General features: G+C 43.7%; 1 protein-coding gene across 3 annotated transcripts in view; it reads left to right on the top strand.

The window, feature by feature from the left end:
* Positions 1-23,360, top strand: part of CACNA2D4 (calcium voltage-gated channel auxiliary subunit alpha2delta 4) — a 303,483-nt gene that overhangs the window by 30,347 nt on the left and 249,776 nt on the right. For all 3 annotated transcript variants that reach the window (XM_089671819.1, XM_089671818.1, XM_089671817.1), the window contains exons 3-5: positions 16,268-16,384; positions 17,089-17,148; positions 22,964-23,126. In XM_089671819.1, the coding sequence (XP_089527945.1) occupies positions 16,268-16,384; positions 17,089-17,148; positions 22,964-23,126 (340 nt within the window). The remainder of the gene's footprint in view (positions 1-16,267; positions 16,385-17,088; positions 17,149-22,963; positions 23,127-23,360) is intronic.

Raw genomic sequence — 23,360 nt, 5'->3', positions numbered from 1 at the left:
ATCAAATAATATCTATAAGTGCCTGTTAAATCCTGTAGGACTCAAATGTAAAAAGGAGGAAGTAATGCTGAAAAGTCCCGGTCAGTGGCAAAATGACAGGCGGCTGTGTGAAAGTTCCAACCACTCTATGGGTGACCGGGTTTCAGCAGGTCCACCTATCCTTCTCAAGTAAATGACATGGGAAATATAGGCAGACCTACTGAAACACATCAGTTGCAACAATGTGGAATTAAATTACTTCTTGTAGGTAGTTGTCACCTACAAGACGTAATTTAATTCCACATTGTTACAACTGATGTGTTTCAGTAGGTCTGCCTAACAGTGGCCACCATTAGAAGATTTCTCCTCTCCTATTATTTTGATGACCGTTGTAAAATTTTCTGTAGTCACTTTCTGTCTTTGAGACAATAGTCAGCTGGACATTTGAAGTGTCCAAATGATGTGTCTCCACCTACCCAGTGGGGGACACAGCAAAATAAAAAAAACAATAAAAAAAAGCTTGAAATAAGGTCGAACTCTTTGTCATATCCAAAACTAAGATGGCTATAATACACTTTATAGTCACAAAAATTGTTATGCAGTTAGATAGACATTGTTCTAACATCACCCATTTTATATTCATGTGTTGCAGCCATTGTTCTGGGTTTTTCAGTATGTCTTTGCAATCTAATAGGCTCCAGAGTTAGACCCAGTACATTCATTTGTCAGAACTCCGTAAAGAGACCTGGTCAGACACGCCCCCTCTCTTACTCTACAATACAAATCCGAGGAAGCTTGTGCTAAGGGGAGTGGCTGTTACTCAGCTCTACCAAGAGAGAGCACTGCAGAGTGAGGCAGGAATGTTGAGCTAAAAATAACAAGATAAAAGGCCTATTAAAAGATAAAATAATAAAAGCACTTTTTGCTGCAATATTCATTCCAGAGATTTACCCCACAGTTTTTTTTTTTTTTTCTGACGCTACATGTCCTCAGTCTAATGGACAACCTCATTCATCCAACTTCTTCTAAGCCCAGGTTGTACTGCTTCCCCGTCTCACACTCCAGCCCTGCTGTACAAGGACTGCAAGAGGTTGATACCAGGTAATTTTCATGCACTTACACTGCTCACATTTACAAAACACCTTTAGTGATGTATCCATGGACAAAAACGTGAGAAGGGGATTACTGACCACAAACAGAAGCTCAAAGTTGAATTGCTAGCAGTCATTTTGTTTCTCAGAGACAGCGGCAGCTTTTCTAACGCTATACCGGGGTTCAGGGCTGCTGTTAGCAACCACGGGGCCCCGTCTAGCCAACCTGACAAGGCCCCCCCAAACCACAGGGCCCCATACAGCCAACCTGACAAGTCGCCACCCCCTATAAAAATCACAGTTTACTATGCTTCAGTTATGAATGAACACAGTGAACAGAGAATGAACACAGTGCTTGCAGTTGCCAGTGGGAAGGAGAGGAGAGAAGCTGGCAACATTGCAGGGTGGGGGCAGCAGGGGGAAATGTATGGTGTACAGGGAGGGTGATGGATGCACCTCGGGGGGGGGGCAATTACTGGAACAGTTTACCCATATGGCTCTCTCTGCAGCAGCTGGAAACCAGCGAAAGGGAAGGGGGAAGCAGCCAGCTTTCAGCTGCTGCAGAGAGAGCCATACAGGGGATCAGTTCCAGAAATTGCCCCCCCCCCCGTGTGCCAATCGCCCTCCCTGCCCACATCCAATTCACCCAGCTGCATGGGCCCCCCTTGCTGGCTTGGGCCATGTACAGGAGGACTGGTGGTACCCCCTAATCCACGGCCCTGCTGGGCTTGTGTTCTGTGAGCATTTACAAATACTGCTGACCAGAGTTTCTTTAGCTATGAAGTCCAATATAACATTTCTTCTGTCGGTGGTGTCTGGTGGTGCTAGGGTTAATGCGGCCCTCCATGTTAGATGTGGGGAGGGTCGGCCCTTGTCTCTCTATTGTAAGGGGATTAAGAGGTCACCAGCATTTTGTATAATCTACAAGCAGTGACTGCAACGTCTGCCGAGTGTCGTCCCATAATCCCCCACCACGCAGCCAGGAAATTCACTCCCTCTAATGATGGCAGACGCGTGCTGCTGCCTCCGCTCTGATCACCTGACCTTCCTTTTATTGTGTTTAATATCAAATGTGTCACTGAGATAGAGAGGCACAGGGAGTTACTGGGGTAGACCGGAAACTGACCCAAATTAGATGTGGGGCAACCAGGAGAACCACTTTACAAATCAGGATTAACCACAAATATCCTCTGGATCCCCCTCATCACACGCAACATACAGTTCAGTTTTAGAACAGACTGATGGGAATTTCAAGGAAGACACATAAATACAGGGTACAGCAGTGTTTGCATGTTAGAAAATGATTTTAAACCTAAGGATTACAATTGATGTCTGAAAACAGACAACGTGGAGAATAAATGTCAGTAACATAAATATTCCATACCCAATGCTTTAAAAGCCCCCACCGATAATCACTTTAGATAACAGGCCTACAATTATTTCTGTCACTCCTGTGAACACAGCAATATGTACCACGTGTAGTGCAATCAGCATTTTTGTATGTAGACGCCCCGACGCGTGTGTGTACATACAGTGTGTGTGTTTGTTTAACTGCTTGGGTGTAACTTACATTTTTTTAATTTTTTTCACTAAACTTTTTATTTTTTATCCCTTATGTAATAACATTTTGTTAAAACAGGTTCTCTTTATTGAGACCTCAGGGAGCTATTAAAATATATCAAGGGGTGCATGGAAGCAATCAGGTGTCTGTAAAGCCGCCAGATTGTCTCCACCCGATAGCTGACAGTCGGCTTGTCAGATTTACAAACCACCAGCAGTGTGTAAAAAAAAACAAAAAAAACCCTCTGCTGTTGGCAGTCTATGTTGATGATGGCAATGAAAGGGTAAACCAAGGAACATAAATGTAATATATTATACCTTTCCAGTCTTTGGATGTGGTAGCTGCATCACTTTTCTTTTTTTCAGGCAGAAAAATGATCCTCTCAAAGATCCGGTATCCTTGTAATTTCCTGTGCACTGAAATGATACCTCGAACAATGTTATCAGCTTTCCCATCTGTCTTTTGTGAACTACAGAACATCTCTTCCCCTTATGGAGATCAGGAAAGAAGGAGATGTTTGTAGTCCAAATCAGTAGAGCAGCCTCCTCCTTTATAGAAACAGTACAGTGAGCGTTGTCACCCTTGGAAGTGTGTTACTGGCAGCATTACCAGGGAGAAATAAAGGAGAAAAAAAGTCTTAAAGTGATTTTAAAGGTTGAAATTAAAAATAAGTCATGCTATACTTACCTGCTGTGTGCAATGCTTTTGCACAGAACAGCCCCAATCCTCTTCTTTTTGAGTCCCCCGCCAGCTGTCCTGGCTCCATCCACCTGCCAAGTACCCCCAATAGGAAGCCTCTTGCTATGGGGGTACTTGAGCAGTTCCTCTCTCGAGCCACGTTCCATTAAATGGACGTTGTCCATTCATACACAGAGCACTGCTCAGAGCCGCTGCTGTGTGAGCCAATGAGGAGAAAGAGAAACCTTGGAGAACTGTGGCTCTCATGCACATCGCTGGATTGAGATGGGGCTCAGGTAAGTATAAGGGGGGCTGAGGGGAGAATGCACCCAGAAGGTTTTTATATTTAATGCAGAGAATGCATTAGGGTAAAAAAAAAACCTGCCTTTTAAAACCACTTGCAGCCACCACATCTAAGGACTGATGAGCTAAATTATGCCAAGTTTTTCCTTTTGGGTTTAATGCTCCTTCAGTCACATGTGTTTAATGATCAGTGTCAGAGTATAATACCAAATAGGATGTGAAGGAAGAAGCAACATAGGAGTAAGTACATTTCTGAGTTTACTGCAGTAACCATGCTTAGAGACCCTCCTGTGACTAACTTAAAAAAATGAAGGTAAAAGCACAGAAAAACCTATTTCAGTGTTCTTCCTGTCCATAAGATTGTTCAATCATTTGCATTGTGCCTCTAAACTCTAGAAAATTTGACTTGTGCCCCTTCTCACTTTTCATGTAATAGCCCTCTCCTCTTCTGGGTGTGTCTAATTACTGTCTATACTGACCCAGCTCCTTTGCCCCGCCCCTTATAGATGATTCACACATCTGCGGTGCAGGTTGAAGCTCAGGTTTCACAGCTAATAGATACAGTAGTTGTTCAGTAGTTCAGGTCAGGTTTACATCAGGTTCAGGACAGCATTAGTTCAGGGTTTTATCCTGTTCATACATGTGCGGTGCAGATTGAAGCTCAGGTTTCACAGCTAATAGATACAGTAGTTGTTCAGTAGTTCAGGTCAGGTTTACATCAGGTTCAGGACAGGATTAGTTCAGGGTTTTATCCTGTTCACACATGTGCGGTGTAGAAACGGTTCCCATGGAAGTCAATAGCCTGTAATCTGCACCTGAACCTGAAGGCACTGCATAGTAATCGGACAGGATCCACACCGCCAGTTCACAGGACATATATGAACAGGCACCATAGGAAGCAATGTTTTTTCACATGTCATGCAGACTGGACGCAGTTCAAACCACGTCCAATTGGCATATATATGAACCGGCACTAAAATACATAACCTTTTGTGTAGCTGCTGGCAGAGAAGCAAAAGGGAATACTACAGAGCAGTGGTTCTCAACGATCCACTTCCAAGGGGTAGCCTCCCTCCTTCAGGGCCTCCAGCCACCTGCAGATACAATAACCTTCCACAGGTTGCTTCCCAGCTCCTATAGTGCCACCCAACCTTGCCATATCGGTCCATTCTGCCCCTCAAACCCCCACAGGGCTCCCAGGTCCCCTGAGAGCCCTCAGCCCCCAAGTGACCTTAGCCAGTCCTGCAGAGCCTCCAGTCCCCATAGCATCCCCAACCTGCAAAGTCACATGCCTGATGAAGGGGTTCTGCATGGCTCAGAATCGTCACTATCCTTTGCTGTGATGTGAATGTTCGATAAAGCGTTGGTGGTGTGCTGGTGACATGTACCTTGCTCTGGGTCATTTTGGTCTCCTGTCATGGGTCACCACAGCACCCGCCTACTCTTCAGCCCTTCAGAGACCCCATCCCCCACAGTTGCTCCAGCTCTTTCCAGAATCCTATACAGATTCACAATCTGCTGCAGAGTCCAAACCGCCTTCAGAGCCCCTATCCCCCACAGTGACGCCTAGCAGCATCCAGAGCCTTCTATCCTTCAATACATGTTTTGTATACTTTTGTTTTGTTTTTTTATGTTACTGTTGGGGCATGGACGGTTTTAAAAGAGAAGTATGGGAATCCCTTTTTTTCCAAATCATATTTACCTAGGTCAGGGGTCTGCAACTTTTAAGACATAAAGAGCCACTTGGACCCGTTTCCGAAGGGAAAAAAAAGACTGGGAGCCGCAAAACCATTGCAACATTTAAAACAAATCCGACACTGCATATATTGTTTCTTACCTTAATGCTATATACAGGATCGTGCAGTTAGCTTCATCCCCCATATAGTAATTCATCCCCCATAGTAATTCATCCCCCATATAGTAATTCATCCCCCATAGTAATTCATCCCCCATATAGTAATTCATCCCCCATAGTAATTCATCCCCCATATAGTAATTCATCCCCCATAGTAATTCATCCCCCATATAGTAATTCATCCCCCATAGTAATTCATCCCCCATATAGTAATTCATCCCCCATAGTAATTCATCCCCCATTGTAATTCATCCCCCATTGTAATTCATCCCCCATATAGTAATTCATCCCCCATAGTAATTCATCCCCCATATAGTAATTCATCCCCCACATAGTAATTCATCCCCCCTATAGTAATTCATCCCCCATAGTAATTCATCCCCCATAGTAATTCATCCCCCATAGTAATTCATCCCCCATATAGTAATTCATCCCCCACATAGTAATTCATCCCCCACATAGTAATTCATCCCCCCTATAGTAATTCATCCCCCATATAGTAATTCATCCCCCTATAGTAATTCATCCCCCCATAGTAATTCATCCCCCATATAGTAATTCATCCCCCACATAGTAATTCATCCCCCACATAGTAATTCATCCCCCATATAGTAATTCATCCCCCATAGTAATTCATCCCCCATATAGTAATTCATCCCCCATAGTAATTCATCCCCCATATAGTAATTCACCCCCCTATAGTAATTCATCCCCCATATAGTAATTCATCCCCCATAGTAATTCATCCCCCATAGTAATTCATCCCCCATATAGTAATTCATCCCCCATAGTAATTCATCCCCCATAGTAATTCATCCCCCATATAGTAATTCATCTCCCATAGTAATTCATCCCCCATATAGTAATTCATCCCCCATAGTAATTCATCCCCCATAGTAATTCATCCCCCATATAGTAATTCATCCCCCATGGTAATTCATCCCCCCTATAGTAATTCATTCCCCATATTGTCTCAATTCACTTACCTTTGCTCCGCGCGTTCCTCTTGCTGTGTTCCCGCACTGTGTTCCGGTCTTCAGGGCGGACTGTGAGAGGAGAGGAGTTCGTCACGCTGCCCCGCCTACATCCTGGCTGCCCCGCCTACATCCTGACAGCCAATGTTCCACGCTCTGCGGGACGGATTAAAAGAGTCCTGACTTTTGAGGCGGCCGCCCGAGAGGAGGGAGGGGAGCGGGCGCCCGGCACACAGAAGAGCCGCATGTGGCTTGCGATCCGCGGCTTGCCGACCACTGAAACCCTATTGCCTGTCACCTGGTGGGCAGTGTGCTCCGGAGCCGCAGCAAAGATGAAAAAGAGCCGCATGCGGCTCTGGAGCCGCGGGTTGCCGACACCCGACCTAGGTGGATGCAGCATCTGTTCCCGTCAGCTCTAAGGGTATCTCCTGATGAGACATATTGGGTGGAGTCATTCTACACATGCTCAATTTGGTGTATATTGCTAGAGAAGTTTTTTTTTTCTTGGGAGACTGCATGTGATTAGTGTATGTGATCAGCACAGTGTCATTCTGCACTGTCCAAACAGAGATCAGGGGTCCTGCATCCTTCTAGAGCAGAATGAAAACTCTTCCTACAAGCTTTAACGTGCTCGGCTGGACACTGATAGAAGTCACAAGACTGCTCTAACTGCTGATGAGAAAATGTATTTAGCAGTTTATATTTACTAAAATAATTACATTTCCATGTTCTGTGTGCTGTGGGAGACCAGATATAGTGAATGCAGGAACCTGGGTTTAGTAACTCTTTAAGAACCACTGCTATAGAGTGTCAGTGAAAGTTCTGCTGGGGCTGGTGACATCACATCCAAGATGGCAGCACTTGGTAGCGGTCTCAAGGCTTTGGATGTTTACATTAGGGAGGATTTTACAGGTGAATATGGAATACTGTTGTTAACCACTTCAGCTCTGGAAGAATTTACCCCCTTCATGACCAGGCCATTTTTTACTGTTTAGCACTGCGCTACTTTAACTGGCAGTCGTACGGTCATGCAACACTGTACCCACATGAAATTTATTTTTTATCCATAAAGAGGTTTATTGAATATAATCGATATACAAAAAGCAAGGATGACAATTCCAGTACAAAACTGAAAAGAAAACTACATAGTAAATCGCAATCCAAAGCTCATGAAAAGCAGTTCCACTGTAACGTGGTAATGGCAAATACAGGTCATAAAAATGATCTACTAATAGTAATGATCATTAGGCAAGGAATCAACAATGTGTCACACTGTGATTCTAGAAGGCAAATCTAATAAGAAAAAAGTCTGGTTGCTACAGTATAATGTTAGAATTCAAGGGAAAAACAAGCACGTTACTCACATGAAATTTATATAATTTATTTTGGTGGTATTTGATCAACACTGGGTTTTTTAATTTTTATTATGTAAATGAATAAATACAGAACATTTTGAAAAAAAACAAACAAATATTTTTTACTTTCTACTGTAAAATATATCCAATAAAAAACAATAAATGTCTTTAGTAAAAAATCCCAATCGTGTATATTGATTGCTTTGTGCGAAAGTTATAGCATTTACAAACAATGTTAAATATACTGACTTTTCTTTTTTTTTATACTGGTAATGGCGGCGATCAGCAATTTATAGTGGGAATGTGACAGTGGTGACAGTGCGGTGGGCAATCTGAAACTAACTGATGCTGAGGGGAACTGACTAAATGACACTGACATCCAGGGGTGGACTGACCATTTGGAAACTCGGGGACTGCCCGAGGGCCCAGGGTCAGTAGGGGGCCCAATGAGATGCCCCTGGTACTTTTTTCATAGGCTTTTTGTAATTTGGGCAAGGACACAGGTGCCCCATGATCCCCTATTGCCTGGGGGCCCCATGAGTTGTCAGTCAGCCCCTGCTGACATCTCCAGTGACACTAATACAGTGATCAATGCTAATACTATACACTGTCACTGTACTAATGACACTGGGAAGGGGTTAACATCTAATTGCAACCAAAGGGTTAACTGTGTGCTTAACCCCTTGGCAATGGCGCCTCCTGGCCTGGGAGGTGGGATGGGGTTTAGAGTCATGTGACTGCCGTGACACGACATCACGGCGGTCACATGATCGGGAAAGGTCCTGATCAAAAGACGAGGTCGAAACTTTTCCGTGAGTACTGGACATGTGTGCTGGGAGCACGCAGTGCGCGCGCTCTCAGCACATATGTATTTTTTTAATGTACAGGCACTCGGCGTCTAGGCCCAGACGCGGGAGGCCACACATTTGCGTTCGGCCGGCGCCAAGAGGTTAACAATGTTTACTGTGTGTACTGTTTTACTAAGCAATGTGCTGTTTTTTACTCCCTGCTTTACAGTCAATAAATGGCACTTCGCTGCTGTTTGTGGTGAGCCCTCTGTTGTTTACCAACACAGGGCTCTCTTCTGTCATTCGCTCAGCCGATCAGCGGGTCCTGCCATAAATCATTGGTCCGGGACCCACTGATCGGCTTGTTTTGTAGCAAATGACAGCACAGCCAGGGCAGCGAGCATGCTTGCCTCCTAACAAGAAGAGCCGGATCACGTACATGTACATGATCTGGCGCAGTGGGGGGTGGCTCTGCCGCAATCTGTCTGTGGCATGCAGTCGCCAGGTGGTTAATGACATGAGCAGTCTAGTGACAAGGTCACTTTAAAGTAGTTTTAAAGGCCATTTTCTTTTTTAATTAAAATAAAAAAGATGTTTATACTTACCTGCTATCTGCAATGGTATTGAACAGAGCAGTCTCTTGCCTCCTCTTCTGAAGTCCCCCACTGGCACAGCCTGCTCCTTCTACCCTGTTGGTACCCCTTAGCAAACTTTGTGCTTGAGGTAGCACCTGTGTGGGAGTGTGCCCAGGCCAGGCTGTACAGTGCCTTGAAAAAATATTCATACCCCTTGAAATTTTCCACATTTGTCATGTTACAACCAAAAGCGTAAATGTATTTTATTGGGATTTTATGTGATAGACCAACACAAAGTGGCACATAATTGTGAAGTGGAAGGGAATTGATAAATGTTTTTCAAAATTTTTTACAAATATGTGACAAGTATGGTGTGAATTTGTATTCAGCCCCCCTGAGTCAATACTTTGTAGAACCACCTTTCATTGCAATTACAGCTGCAAGTCTTTTTGGGGAAGTATCTACCAACTTTGCATATCTAGAGAGGGACATTTTTGCCCATTTTTCTTTGCAAAATAGCTCAAGCTCTGTCAGATTAGAAGGAGAGCGTCTGTGAACAGCAATTTTCAAGTCTTGCCACAGATTCTCAATTGGATTTAGGTCTGGACTTTGACTGGAACATTTTAACACATGAATATGCTTTGATCTAAACCATTCCATTGTAGCTCTGGCTGTATGTTTAGGGTTGTTGTCCTGCTGGAAGGTGAACCTCCGCCCCCTCAAGTATTTTGCAGACTCTAACAGGTTTTCTCCTAAGATTGCCCTGTATTTGGTTCCATCCATCTTCCCATCTGACCATCTTCCCTGTATCTGCTGAAGAAAAGCATCCCCACATGATGCTGCCACCACCATCTTTCACAGTGGGGATGGTGTGTTCAGGGTGATGTGCAGTTTTAGTTTGCTGCCACACAGCGTTTTGCTTTTAGGCCAAAAAGTTCAGTTTTGGTCTCATCTGAGCAGAGCAGCTTCTTCCACATGTTTGCTGTGTCCTCCACATGGCTTCTCGCAAACTGCAAATGGGACTTCTTATGGCTTTCTTTCAACAATGGCTTTTTTCTTGTCACTCTTCCATAAAGGCCAGATTTGTGGAGTGCACGACTAATAGGTGTCCTGTGGACAAATGTTCCTACCTGAGCTGTGGATATCTTCAGCTCCTCCAGAGCCACACTTTTCAGATATTTATTTGTAAAAAAAAATGTAAAACCATTTATCATTTTTCTTCCACTTCACAATTATGTGCCACTTTGTGTTGGTCTATCACATAAAATCCCAATAAAATACATTTACGTTTTTGGTTGAAACATGACACTGTATGCTTTGTTCATATTTTATGTCTGAGGTTTACAACCACTTTAAAGCAGAGAATGCATTAAGATAGAAAATCTTTTGAGTTGATGACCACTTTACTAGTTGTCTCTACATGGCATGCCAGACTCTTCTATGAGCAGTCTTGGAAGAAACTTCACAGTCCTAGCAGGGGTGGACTGACAACTCATGGGGCCCCCGAGCAATAGGGGATCATGGGGCCCCTGTGTCATTGCCCAAACTCAAAAAAGCCTATGAAAAAGGTACCAGGGGCATCTCATGGGGCCCCCTACTGACCCCGGGCCCTCAGGCAGTGCCCGAGTTTCCAAATGCTCAGTCCACCCCGGAGTCCTAGTGAAAAATAAGATTCACCAAAAGTAGACTCACCACAAGTAGACTCCAGATAGTCACATGATGGAGGAAGTTTCTTTATTTGACAGTTTCCAGCAGTATAAGACTTGATCACATACAATGTACTGATAAAGAGGCAGCATACTGCTGTGAGCTCCTTCAGTACACTAACTGCTGCAGATTGGCAGTTGGTAGAGGGTATATGAGAAGGTTGCACTTTTGTTATCAAAAGTGGGTTTTTTTTGTTTGTGTTTTTAAGTACAGTATATTATGTATGTATACATAAATTGAATTATTCTCCACAGCACTCTTGGAGTTACCCCATAAAAGTCAGAGAAATGTATTGATTGAGCAAGTTTGTTAAGACACATTCAGACAAACATACAAGTGCAGTAACCTGGATATATTGGTACATTTAATATACAATATACAGTCACTGACCACATTTATCAACATATTCAATTGCTATTACACAGGTACTGTTTAACCCTTTTTCTGCCAAAGCTAATTTTACGCACATGTTAAAATGCCTGAAGATTAGGGAAAACCCCCAAACATTATATGTTTTCTAAAATCAGAGACTCAATGGTGAATTAAATGTTCCAGTCTTTTATGTCACAAGCTATTGGCGCAATGGTTTATCAAACAAAATGTTCTGTAAAAAAAATACACAACACAGGTTACGTTTAGTACACACAAATGCAATATATTACCCATTTTCTGTTTCTGTGAAACAGAAAAGATAAGCTTGTGCATGTAAATGGATATCAAACATGTCAAGCCGTAAACTTGCCAGCACCTATGAAATGGTGACAAACTTTGGTACTCAACACGAGCTGAGAGTTTGATTTCTTCTTTCTGCCCCTGAAATAAGCTTCCAGAGCATAGGGAGGGAGATGCATATGATCAGTTGAACATTTATCATGCTCCAGCCAATCCCTGAGATGGTGTATCCAGAAAGTGGCTGAGGAGGTGGTAAATGTGCAGGTGGCATGAGCAAATTCTTTCCTTCCCAGGAGGATTACAGGCCTTAGGCGGGTGGGGGGACTGTTGCTCCTAAGGACAGCTGAACTGAGCCAAGGATTACAGATTGGGCCTCAACAGGTGCTGGCCTGAGGGCCTGAGAAAGAATTACCAAGGGATTATATTTGCTAGAGGGCACTGTCCTGAAGTCCTGGTCTGGAGAATTATATTTTATATCCCTCCTTTAGGATCTATCTGTGGATGCAGGGTGGCAGATGGCTCCTGGGACATTGTGAGTAAAGACCTGGCCGTGGGACATCCCGTATGTTATCTGGTCTGGAGAAGGATTGTCTCCCTCACTGAAAAGTGTCCAGTGGGAACTGGAAGATGTGTAGCTGTCTCAGGACTGAAGTACTGACCATGAGCAGTGATCTCAGGTGACTGTGTGCTTTTGGCATGTAAGTGCCAGAGGTAGCTATGGACTGAGATGGCTCTCATGGGGTCTCAAAGTATTGGCCTTTCCCCTGTGTCCTCAGTAGAATCCGGGCATGGGAGCTTAGAGAAACGTGTCCTAGACCAAGTTATTGGAGCCAGTGTGCATGGACTGGTACTTGTGAAGATGGGCAGCCTCAGTGCTACTTGGAAAGGACCAGCTATTACCAGCAGCCCCTACGGGGAAAGCGCTAGATAAACTTCAGGCTTTTGTTTCCTAGGCTGGGAAAGGGGAGAGAACAGTTCTAGATTAGGAGAGGATTTTTTTTCAGGCGCAAACAAGTGTGTGTGGGGGGCAAAATGCTGCAAACAAAGTATTTTATTTTCTGTAACCCACTAAACCCGATCAGTCTAGTCCCTCAGCACAGATGTGGGAATTCTTGCACGTTCTGTTTCTGTGTTCCAGCTGGAAGAGACAATACAATAGTACGGCGTACAATTCCCCTCTTGTCTTGCGTCTCTACGTCTGTAAGATGATTTTCAACATTTCATTGTCCCTTATTTCTTTTCCTTTAAGTATTTACCACCCCAGGAGCACAGACTGTCCACAATGCACCCACAGCTGATTCTACAATCTGATTAGAGTATAATAATTAGACTGAATCCAATTACAAAATACTAAACATTGCAGTACTATCGATGGGGGGAAGGGGAGCATGGCCGCAATGTATTTTTAAATAGTTTAAAAAAAATGGTGGACCTGTCACTGACTTTACAAATCTGCATGAATAAATTCCTGATATATCACAATTTACATGAACAATACCTTTTTTTTTTTTTTTTTACTTTTTAGAACAGCTTCACCTTTTTATCCTTTAAAAAGTAGCACCAGTGAGTGACTTTGTGTAGCTTGAGATGATGTCCTCAGTCTGCTGTAGGCAGGAGGAACTATTTCCTTGGTTTCTTCTCCCAGAATAATCTGACTGTAAAATTTTAACTAGTCGCAAGGTGAGAGGCTGCAGCAGGGGTCGATCTGTGTCAGACATTTGTGAACACAACCGATAACCGCACAGGCACTGGGATTAAAATGACAGTGTCAGCTCTTAGGCGGCACCTCAGTCCAGGAAGTAGTTGGTGATCCTGGATGATGCTTGAACAAAGATGGTGTCGTCCTGGAGAGAGAAGAAGATGAAGGCATTGTCAAGGGGAGTACTGCGATCTACAGTTGCAAGAAAAAGTATGTGAACCCCTTGGGATTACGTGGAGTTTTGCATGAATTGGGCATAAAATGTGCTCTGAACGTCATCTAAATCACAACAATAGAAGAACACAGTCTGCTGAACATAATACTACACAAACATTAGATGTTGCCATGGTTTAATTGCACATAACATGTAAACATTCACAGTGCAGGGAGGAAAAAGTATGTGAACCTTTGGACTTAATAACTGGTTGACCCTCCTTTGGCAGCAATAACCTCAACCAAACGTTTCCTGTAGTTGCAGATCAGACCTGCACAATGATCTGGAGTCATTTTGGACCACTCCTCTTCACAAAACTGTTTCAGTGTAGCAATATTCTTGGGATGTCTGGTGTGAATCGCTCTCTTAAGGTCATGCCACAGCATTTCAATCGGGTTGAGGTCAGGACCCTGACTGGGCCACTCCAGAAGGCGTATTCTGTGCTGTTGCAGCCATTGTTTTGTTAAATTACTTGTATGCTTTGGGTCATTGTCCTGTTTCATCACCCATCCTCTGCAGAGCTTCAGTTGGCGGACAGATGGTCGTTCCTTTTTTCTGCAAAATGTCTTGATAAACTCTGGAATTCATTTTCCCATCAATGACAACAATCCGTCCAGGCCCTGAGGCAGCAAAGCAGCCCCAAACCATGATGCTCCCTCCGCCATGTTTCACAGTGGGGATGAGGTTTTGTTGTTGGTGTGCTGTGCCTTTTTTTCTCCACACATAGTGTTGTGTGTACCTCCCAAACAACTCAATCTTGGTTTCATCTGTCCACAGTATATTTTGCCAGTAGTGCTGTGGAACATCCAGGTGCTCTTTTGCAAACTTCAAACGTGCTGCAATGTTCTTTTTGGACAGCAATGGCTTCCTCCGTGGTGTCCTCCCATGTACTCCATTCTTGTTTAATGTTTTCCTTATTGTAGATGTGTCAACAAAAATGTTAGCATGTGCCAGAGATTTCTGTAGGTCTTTAGCTGACACTCTGGGATTCTTCTTTACCTCATGCAGCATTCTGCGCTGTGCTCTTGCAGTCATTTTTACAGGATGACCACACCTAGGGAGAGTAGCAACAGTGCTAAACTTTCTCCATTTGTAGACAGTCTGTCTTACCGTGGACACATGAACACCAAGGCTTTTGGAGATACTTTTGTAACCCTTTCCAGCTTCATGCAAGTCAACAATTCTCGATCGTAGGTCTTCTGAGAGCTCTTTTCTGCGAGGCATGGTTCACATCAGACAGTGCTTCTTGAAACCAGTAAACCCAAAACAGGTGTGTGTTTTTTAAGGGCAGGACAGCTGTCAGCAGCACATCCAATATCATCACACTGATTGGAGTCAAGGTTGGCTCACTCCTGGCTCCAATTAGCTCTGGGAGAAGTCATTAAGTTAGGGCCTCACATACTTTTTCCTCCCTGCACTGTGAATGTTTACATGTTATGTGCAATTAAACCATGGCAACATCTAATGTTTGTGTAGTATTATGTTCAGCAGACTGTGTTCTTCTATTGTTGTGACTTAGATGACGTTCAGAGCACATTTTATGCCCAATTCATGCAAAACTCCACGTAATCCCAAGGGGCTCACATACTTTTTCTTGCAACTGTATGTGAGAGGTAATAAATACCTGGAAGTGGCACACTGACTTATTACTTAACATGCATGTACACTATAAGGCCAAATGTATGTGCACACCCCTCCGAATGATTGAGTTCAGATGTTTCCAATGTTAATACTACAGAGTACTAAGATATTTCAGACAGTTGTGCACCTCCGACCTTGTGACAACAGTTTGGGGAAGACTTTTTTTCTGTTTCAGCATGACTGTTCCCGTGTGTTAAAAGCTAGCTCCATGAATACCTGGTTCAACTAATTTTCTGGGAAGGAACTCAAGTGGTCTGAACAGAACCCTGACCTCAACCCTACTGAACATTTAGGATGAAATGCTGATTGTGAACCAGGTCTCCTCATCCATCATCAGTACCTGACCTCACAAATGGGTACAAATGTCTGCGGACACACTCCAGCTGTACATATGACTGGAGTTGTGATGCCTGGGAGCCACAGCTGCAGCATATTTTTTGAACATAAGTATACAATACAAAATAAACTCCATTTAAAAAATACACCCATTCCAGGGGTGGACTGACAACTCATGGGGCCCCCGGGCAATACGGGATCATGGGGCCCCTGTGTCCTTGCCCACACTCAAACCACACCCAAAAAAGCCTATGAAAGGTACCAGGGGCATCTCATGGGCCTCCCTACTGACCCCGGACCCTCGGGCAGTGCCCGAGTTCTCGAATGGTCAGTCCGCCCTTGACCCATTCACATGCATATGGGAGTGCAATTGCAGGTTTTTGTAATGCCTGTCTTTGGGCAAAAATACACTCCCAGGCACTGAAACTTCAGCCATCATTTACTCTATTCATCCATAATTGTGCCCTAAAGGTATGCTTGTGAACGAGAACATGTAACAAATAGAAAGTCGGTGTTATCCCAAATTGGCTGCAAGATTGAAAATACACTTTAAAGAAGAAGTATCACTGCCTACTAAATGCCTATTAAATTCCTCCGGAAGCCAAGTACATGGAGCACTTGGCCCTGATCTGATCTGTGGCCCTGTTGCTGAGCTAGCATGGTCAACACGAGTGGTCTCACAAGTGATGAGGGTGCTGGAGAGCTTTGTTGTCACCTGTAGACCATGGAGCTGTCTGGAAGAGTAAACCACACAGTCTGCACTACAATATATTTGGTTAGGCTTAGATGTAGATGTGCTAGATGTGACTGGGTCTCTCTCTGTCTCCTCTCTCTGCTAGAAATACAAAGACGTAGAGCCCACCCTGAGCATTGAGGAGGTGGATGGGCTAGAGTTGGTGAAGAAGTTTTCAGAAGAGATGGAGAGTATGCTGCGGAGGAAGGTGGAAGCTGTAGAGGTAACGACACTCCTACTCCAGTGTATCTTCTATAGGCCTCACCATGTGGCCCTGACAGGTTAAATGATAGAGTTTTAAGCTTTAACGTCTGTGTTCATATTTTGTGTGTTCTGTTGGAGATATCAGTTAAAAGCTGACAGGGGTGCTAATCCTGCCCCACCTCATCCAAAACTAGGAAAACTGTTTTGGCTGGTTTTACCCTTTAAAAGAGAAGTATGGGAATGGAAAATTACAAACATTGATACCTACTAAGATGGTTGCAACATCAATCCAATGCTGCATCTGTCCCTCACCAGCTCTACACCAAGAATTGAGCAATCAAACACTGCTGATCACTCAGCTCTCAGGTCTGCTTTGAGCACAGAGCGCTGACTCAGTCAAAGCTCTGTGGTCTGCCTCTCCAGCGCTCTCTGGAGCTCTGGGCTGTGGAGGAGGTGGGAGTGGCTGGCTTTCAGTGGCCTGCTGAGAGGCTGAGCCAGCTGCTGGTCAGACATCTGGGTGGATCCTGACATTATTGTTGGGATCCCTGCCATGCCTTGACCAGCTTTGTGACATCAGTGATAGTGGACTGAATCTGGGTCACAGGAGTGCAGAATTAAGTGTACCCCAGTGATCCACAAGAGAAGTATGGCCCAAAAAGCTTTTTATGTACTATACTTTCCATCTAATCAATTTTTTTCCCCTTTCTTGTTTTCTCTCTTCAGAGATTGGTGGAGGCTGCGGAAGAGGCAGATTTAAATCACGAGTTTAATGAGTCTATGGAGGTGAGAATAATATTTATAGACAATGATTTCTGTAGCACAACCCTTCAGTAGACTGGTAATCTGCAATGTATATACAGCAATGTTCTGTGCGTTTTTTAGGATCTGACCTAGAACTGTAGCCATCGTTGCATTACTCCAACACATCAATCTTTAGAAATGCAATCTAATCATTATTTTTTTTTTTTCTTAGTCAGTGCAGGTTATTTTACCCTACTTAATAATGATTTCCCTATTTAATAGTTTGTCATCTTCCTTTATATCTGATAATATAACTGTTAAGTGTTAATCTGTGTTTTTTTAGACTTTCTTAAAGCTGAAGTTTAATCTGCCTGTATTCTGCTTTCCCTGGTTCTTCCCTCCCCCCTCATCAATATACTAATGAGATTTTTTAATACAATATTTACATTTTATACCTTATTTTAGACCCAGTGATAGTATCACTGGGTCTCTGTATTTCTCTGTGCAGTGCTGGAAGATCATGGCTGGTAGGAGAAGCCAGCAGGTGCTGTACATAGCTTCTGAGAATATCGCAGAACCCTGTCTCACTACTTCTCTAAAGAGCGCTCAGCCTTGGTGCAAGCAGTGGGACAACTTTTGGGAGAAGTTGTGTATATATCAAATTGCCTTGGTAGATTGATGTCAGTCTGGAGGAGTGAGAGTTTCTATACAGGGGATATTTGCATGCAGACTGCCCTGGGTACTGCCCACATGTGATCTCCATGAATTAAAGACTTGAGAGCCAGTGCATGAAAGTATGGGCGAATGATAGTAAAGCTGGGGAGGAAAGCCTAGATGATGCTGGACGTCCTCCATCCAGGAAATGAGGCAGACTCTATAAGACTCAATGTAGCCTATAAAGCACACTGTGATAAGCTCACAGTGTGCAGTGAAATCAGAGTAAGCAATTTTAGTATGGAGGAAGAGCCTTTACTAATGTGCAGGACTGCAGGGAAAGCTGGAGTTCGGTTTTAAATGATAGCAATAATAATACATTTTTATAACGATTACATTTTTTATAAATATTTAAGTTAATGTTAGTGTTAGTAATGTAAATGAATTATTTTGTATACATATGAGACATATTTAGGCCTGGTTCACACCTATGCATTTTTCAGCGTTTTGTGCATTTTGCAGAAACTCACTATAGTCCATTTAACATGGTTTCCTATGAGACATTTTCCCATCTATGTGTTTTCAGCTGCTGTGTTTTTGGATAGGGTCAGGGACTTTTTTTTTCCTGCAGCAGATTGCAACATGCATAGGTGTGAACCAGGCCTTAATTAACTTTCTAAATATTGATTATTGATTTTGTATGTACCGTATATACTCGAGTATAAGCCGAGTTTTTCAGCACATTTTTTGTGCTGAAAAACGGCCCCCTCGGCTTATACTCGAGTCAACGTCTGCAGTTGACATGCTGTGCCTGTCATCTGGACACACCCCCGGGATCAATCCTCTCCGGTGATTGGCCGCCGGAACTGTAGCTCAGGAGAGCCACACAGGCGCCCAATCACCGGCGAGGAGGTGGAGCTTGGAGAGGAGGAGCCGAGCGGCACCGCGAAGATCGAGCGAGTGAAGAGGAGGAGAGCGGCCGGAGAAGGAAGACATCTGACCGGTAAGTGTGTACCATGGGAGAGGGAGGGAGCGAGCGAGCCCAGGCTGGAGCAGGGGTCACCAAGGATGGGGCACTATTCCTCCCCCCACTGACACCAACAATGGGGCACTATTCCTCCCCCCACTGACACCAACGATGGGGCACTATTCCTCCCCCACTGACACCAACGATGGGGCACTATTCCTCCCCCCACTGACACCAACGATGGGGCACTATTCCTCCCCCCACTGACACCAACGATGGGGCACTATTCCTCCTCACTGACACCAACGATGGGGCACTATTCCTCCCCCCACTGACACCAACGATGGGGCACTATTCCTCCCCCCACTGACACCAACGATGGGGCACTATTCCTCCCCCCACTGACACCAACAATGGGCACTATTCCTCCCCCCTCGGCTTATACTCGAGTCAATAGTTTTTCCCAGTTTTTTGTTGTAAAATTAGGTACCTCGGCTTATATTCGGGTCGGCTTATACTCGAGTATATACGGTATGTTTGTAGCCCTGATGAAGGGGTACTTTCAGCTCTCTTCAAAATGTGTTGGCTCTTTTACTGAACATCAATGACAAAATTAATCTGGACAAGAATCTTTGGTCTGGCTCTCTCATTTTCATATTCAGGTTTTTATTACTGTCTGTGTCCCCACTGGGCAGAGTCACCCTCTGTCTTTGTCCTGGGGACCATTGTTAACAGGACAGAAAGTGATGAGAATTCCACCCTGCCAAAGTAACAGGAGGCGAGGGAAAATATTGCAGAGGAGGCACCTAGTCTGGTGACAACTGAAAAGAATTTGTGCTTCTATATGTGTCCCTGGGACAGATTGTAAAGGGAAACATTACCAATGGGACACAGACTGAAAAAAAACTTGACTTTAGTTTTAAAGATGGAGTTTAATCTGCTTATACTTTTCCTTCAATGGTTTCTCCTTATTTTAAACCCAGTGATGTCATCACCGGGTCTTTGTGCTTCGCTATGAAATGCAGGCAGATCATGGCTAGTGGGAAGGGTCGGCAGGGTGCTATACATAGCTTCTTCCAAACATCACAGAACCCTGCCTTATTACTCCTCCCAAGATTCCTCAGCACTAATATAAGTAGTGGAATGAATTTTGGGAGGAATCGTGAAAATATCAAAATGCTTTAAGGGATGGGTGTCAGTCTGGAGGTGTGGGCATTCTTAGGAGAGCTGCATTTGTGTGGAAATGGCTAGATGATGCTGCCAGGCAGGAAATGAGGTGAGCTCTATATGACTTGCTGCAGCTTCTAATGCACATAGCAAGAAGCTCACAGTGTGCAGTGAAATCATAGTAAGCAGTCGCAGTATAGAAGAGGACCCAGTACAACTCTTCAAGGCTTAAGGAAAGGAAGGAGTTTAGATTTATTTTAGGGCGTAGGTTAAAATATATTTAAAGCCCAAACATTATTGTTGTTTTTCCTTTTGGATGTAGTGTAGATATATCAGCATTTCTGAAAGGTTTTTAATGCTGTTTTTGACCACTATGGGGTGATTCAGGCTCTCTGTTGGTTCTGGTGACCATTGTCATTCCAAGTAAAAGTGATAGGAAATCCAACATTTTACAGATATCTACAGAAAAGGAATATATACGGGAAATCTTCCAATGGGGACACCTGTGCTGATGACGGCTGTCTAAATCTCAACAATTGGACACAGGGAGCAAAAAAAAAAAATGGGAGGAGTTTTAACAATCTCCTACTCTTTCCAAAAGGAAACAAAAAATTTTAGATGCACTTTTATGAACCCCCTATTTTAACCACTTGCCCTACCAAGGATTTACCCCCTTCCTGACCAGGCCATTTTTTGTTATACGGCGCTGCCTTACTTTAACTGACAATTGCGTGGTCATGCAACGCTCTTTTCCCACAAATAGAGCTTTCTTTCGGTGTTTTTTGATCACCTCTGCGGTTTTTTTTTTTGTGCTATATACAAAAAAAGGCCGAAAATTCTGAAAAAACTGTATTTTTTACTTTTTGCTATTAAACATGTCCAATAAAAAAAATTGTACCACTTGCACCGCCGCCTAGGGGCGGACTGACCATTTGAAAACTTGGGCAATGCCCTAGGGCCCGGGGTCAGTAGGGGGCCCCATGTGATGCCCCTGGTACCTTTTTCATAGGCTTTTTTCAGTTTGGGCAAGGACACAGGGGCCCCATGATCCCCTATTGCCCGGGAGCCCCATGAGTTGTCAGTCCGCCCCTGCCGCCGCCGTATAGTAGAAATACTGCTAAAGGGCGGCAGGGCTGCCCAAAAGGTGATTTCCCGCCGGAACCCAGTGATCGGCGAGTATCACTGACGGGGGAGAGGTCTGTATGTAAACAATACAAATCTCTCCCCTGTCAGCTCCTGCACACTGCTTTGTATTGCTCTGCATAGCAGAGCAATACAAAGCAATGTGCTTACACTTGTTAATCCCTTCCTGCCCAGTGTCATTAGTACAGTGTCAGTGCTTTTTATTAGCACTGATCACTGTATTGGTGTCACTGGGGATTTACATGTATTGGGATTCTTTTTAAGCAAAGACATGTCGCAGAATACGTTTTGGCCTAAATGTATGATGAAATTTGATTTTTAAACATTTTTTACTGGACATGTTTAATAGCAAAAAATAAAAATCTATTGTTTTTTTTTCTCAAATATGTCGATCTTTTTTTGTTCATAGCACAAAAAAAGCAAAAACAAATGCAGAGGCAATCAAATACCCACCGAAAGAAAGCTTTATTTTTGGGGAAAAAAGGACATAAATTTCATTTGGGTGCAGCGTTGCATAACCGCGCAATTGGAGGGCAAGTGGTTAAAAAAATCTAATTTCTAATCTAATCTAATCTAAACATCTAATGTCTATGCTAAAAAAAAAATCGCAGCATGTGTAAATTAATTGGCCTATGTGAAAGTTATAGCATTTACAAATGGCGGTATATATACACTGGAATTTTTTATTATTTTTATACTAGTGATGGCAGCGATCAGTGACTTATAGCGAGACTGCAGCACGCATTCTGACACTGGGGGGGGGAACTGACTTGGTGTCACTGACATCCCCAGTGACATTAATACAGTGATCAGTGCTAATAAAAAGCACTGACATTGCACTAATGACACTGGGCAGAAAGGGGTTAACTTTTGGGCGATCAAAGGGTTAACTGTGTGCTGTGTGTATTTTAATGTGTGTGCTGTTTTTCCTTGAAGACATTCTGTTTTATATAAAAATACAAAGCAGCATGTCCTTGCTGGCAGGAGAGAGACCTGTTTTGTTTACACACAAGTCTCTCCCCTGTCAGCTTTGCACGGCAATTGTCAGGTGCTGGCGGGGAATCTCTGGCCAGGACCCGGTGATTGACATGCCTATCTGCCAATGGCGGTGCAGGTAGGGTGACGCGCACTCTCTATCCGGAAATGCAAATCACGTGTATATACATGATTTTGTGGAGCCCTGCCGCTCTGTAGCAGTAGTTCCACTATAGGGAGGTGGGGAAGCGGGTAAAGCTGGACTCCATGTACAAAAACTTTCATTTAAATATATTCCTTAATAGCTGTAAAAGAGAGAAATCCACTTTCAGTGCATCAAATTCCTGTGCTGTACATAGCCTGTGCAAAGAGCAGAGCTGGGGGAGGGACCCAGAAAGCTCCACCCACTACAGGCTACCTACATAGAACTACATAAGGGGGTGGTGACAAGACCAGTCACCCTGCACAAGGAGAGGGAACAACAGTGACTGGTCTTTATTACGGGAAGCCCCTGCACAGAATTAACGTTTCACACTGGATTACTGCACAGATCTGGAAGAAATACACAAAGAACTCCAAGATTCAAGAAAGAATACACATATGTCTTCTAAATAGAAAATATTTACTTACCTTGGAGAGGTAAAAAGCCTGCCAATACCCCTGGAACAACTGCACGACCCAGGACAGTGAGACGAGGAGGGAGAGAGGACAGGTAGAGTGACAGATAGTCATTGGAGTGGTGCAGAACAATCATCCTAACAATTTAATGATGGTGGGCAGCCCAAGTAATAGGTTGGTGAATGAAAGATGCATGTTGATTGGTTGCTATGAATTTCTACACCTTGTCCTAGGTTACATGAGACTAACATCCACAGATGTAACAGGGTGATTTTAGTCCTTACTGTATATATATATGTTGTTGTGTTTATTGTGCCTGTAATTCTTCTGCAGTTTGAGTACTACAATTCAGTGCGGATTAATGAAAAGGATGAAGATGATAATTATGTGGATCTGGGGAACGAATTTATTTTGGAGACTAATGAGCACTTTAATAATCTGATGGTGAACACAACACTCAGCAATATTCAGCTTCCTACTAATGTGTACAACAAAGGTGAGTTCCAGGACCCCGCAGGGACCGTAGAAGCTGATGAACTGAAATGAATTGCTTATTCAGTGCGCCTTCTTCTGGTGGGGGGGAGGGGCATTAAATGTTTATTAATGCTTGCCCTGTCCTAAAGCTATAACTCATGATAGGGGTTGAAGAAGCTTCTTTTTTTTTCATGGTATAGAAGAGAGAACTGGCTTGCGTTTGGCTGTATCAACTATGTAACAACTACTATACAAA

This window comes from Staurois parvus, unplaced genomic scaffold (genome assembly GCF_062004578.1).
Source record: "Staurois parvus isolate SC_StPar_1 unplaced genomic scaffold, SC_StPar_1.0 ptg000114l, whole genome shotgun sequence".
Classification (NCBI taxonomy): Eukaryota; Metazoa; Chordata; class Amphibia; order Anura; family Ranidae; genus Staurois; species Staurois parvus.
The sequence above is the reverse complement of the archived record's forward strand: the minus strand, read 5'-3'. Positions and strand labels throughout refer to the sequence as shown.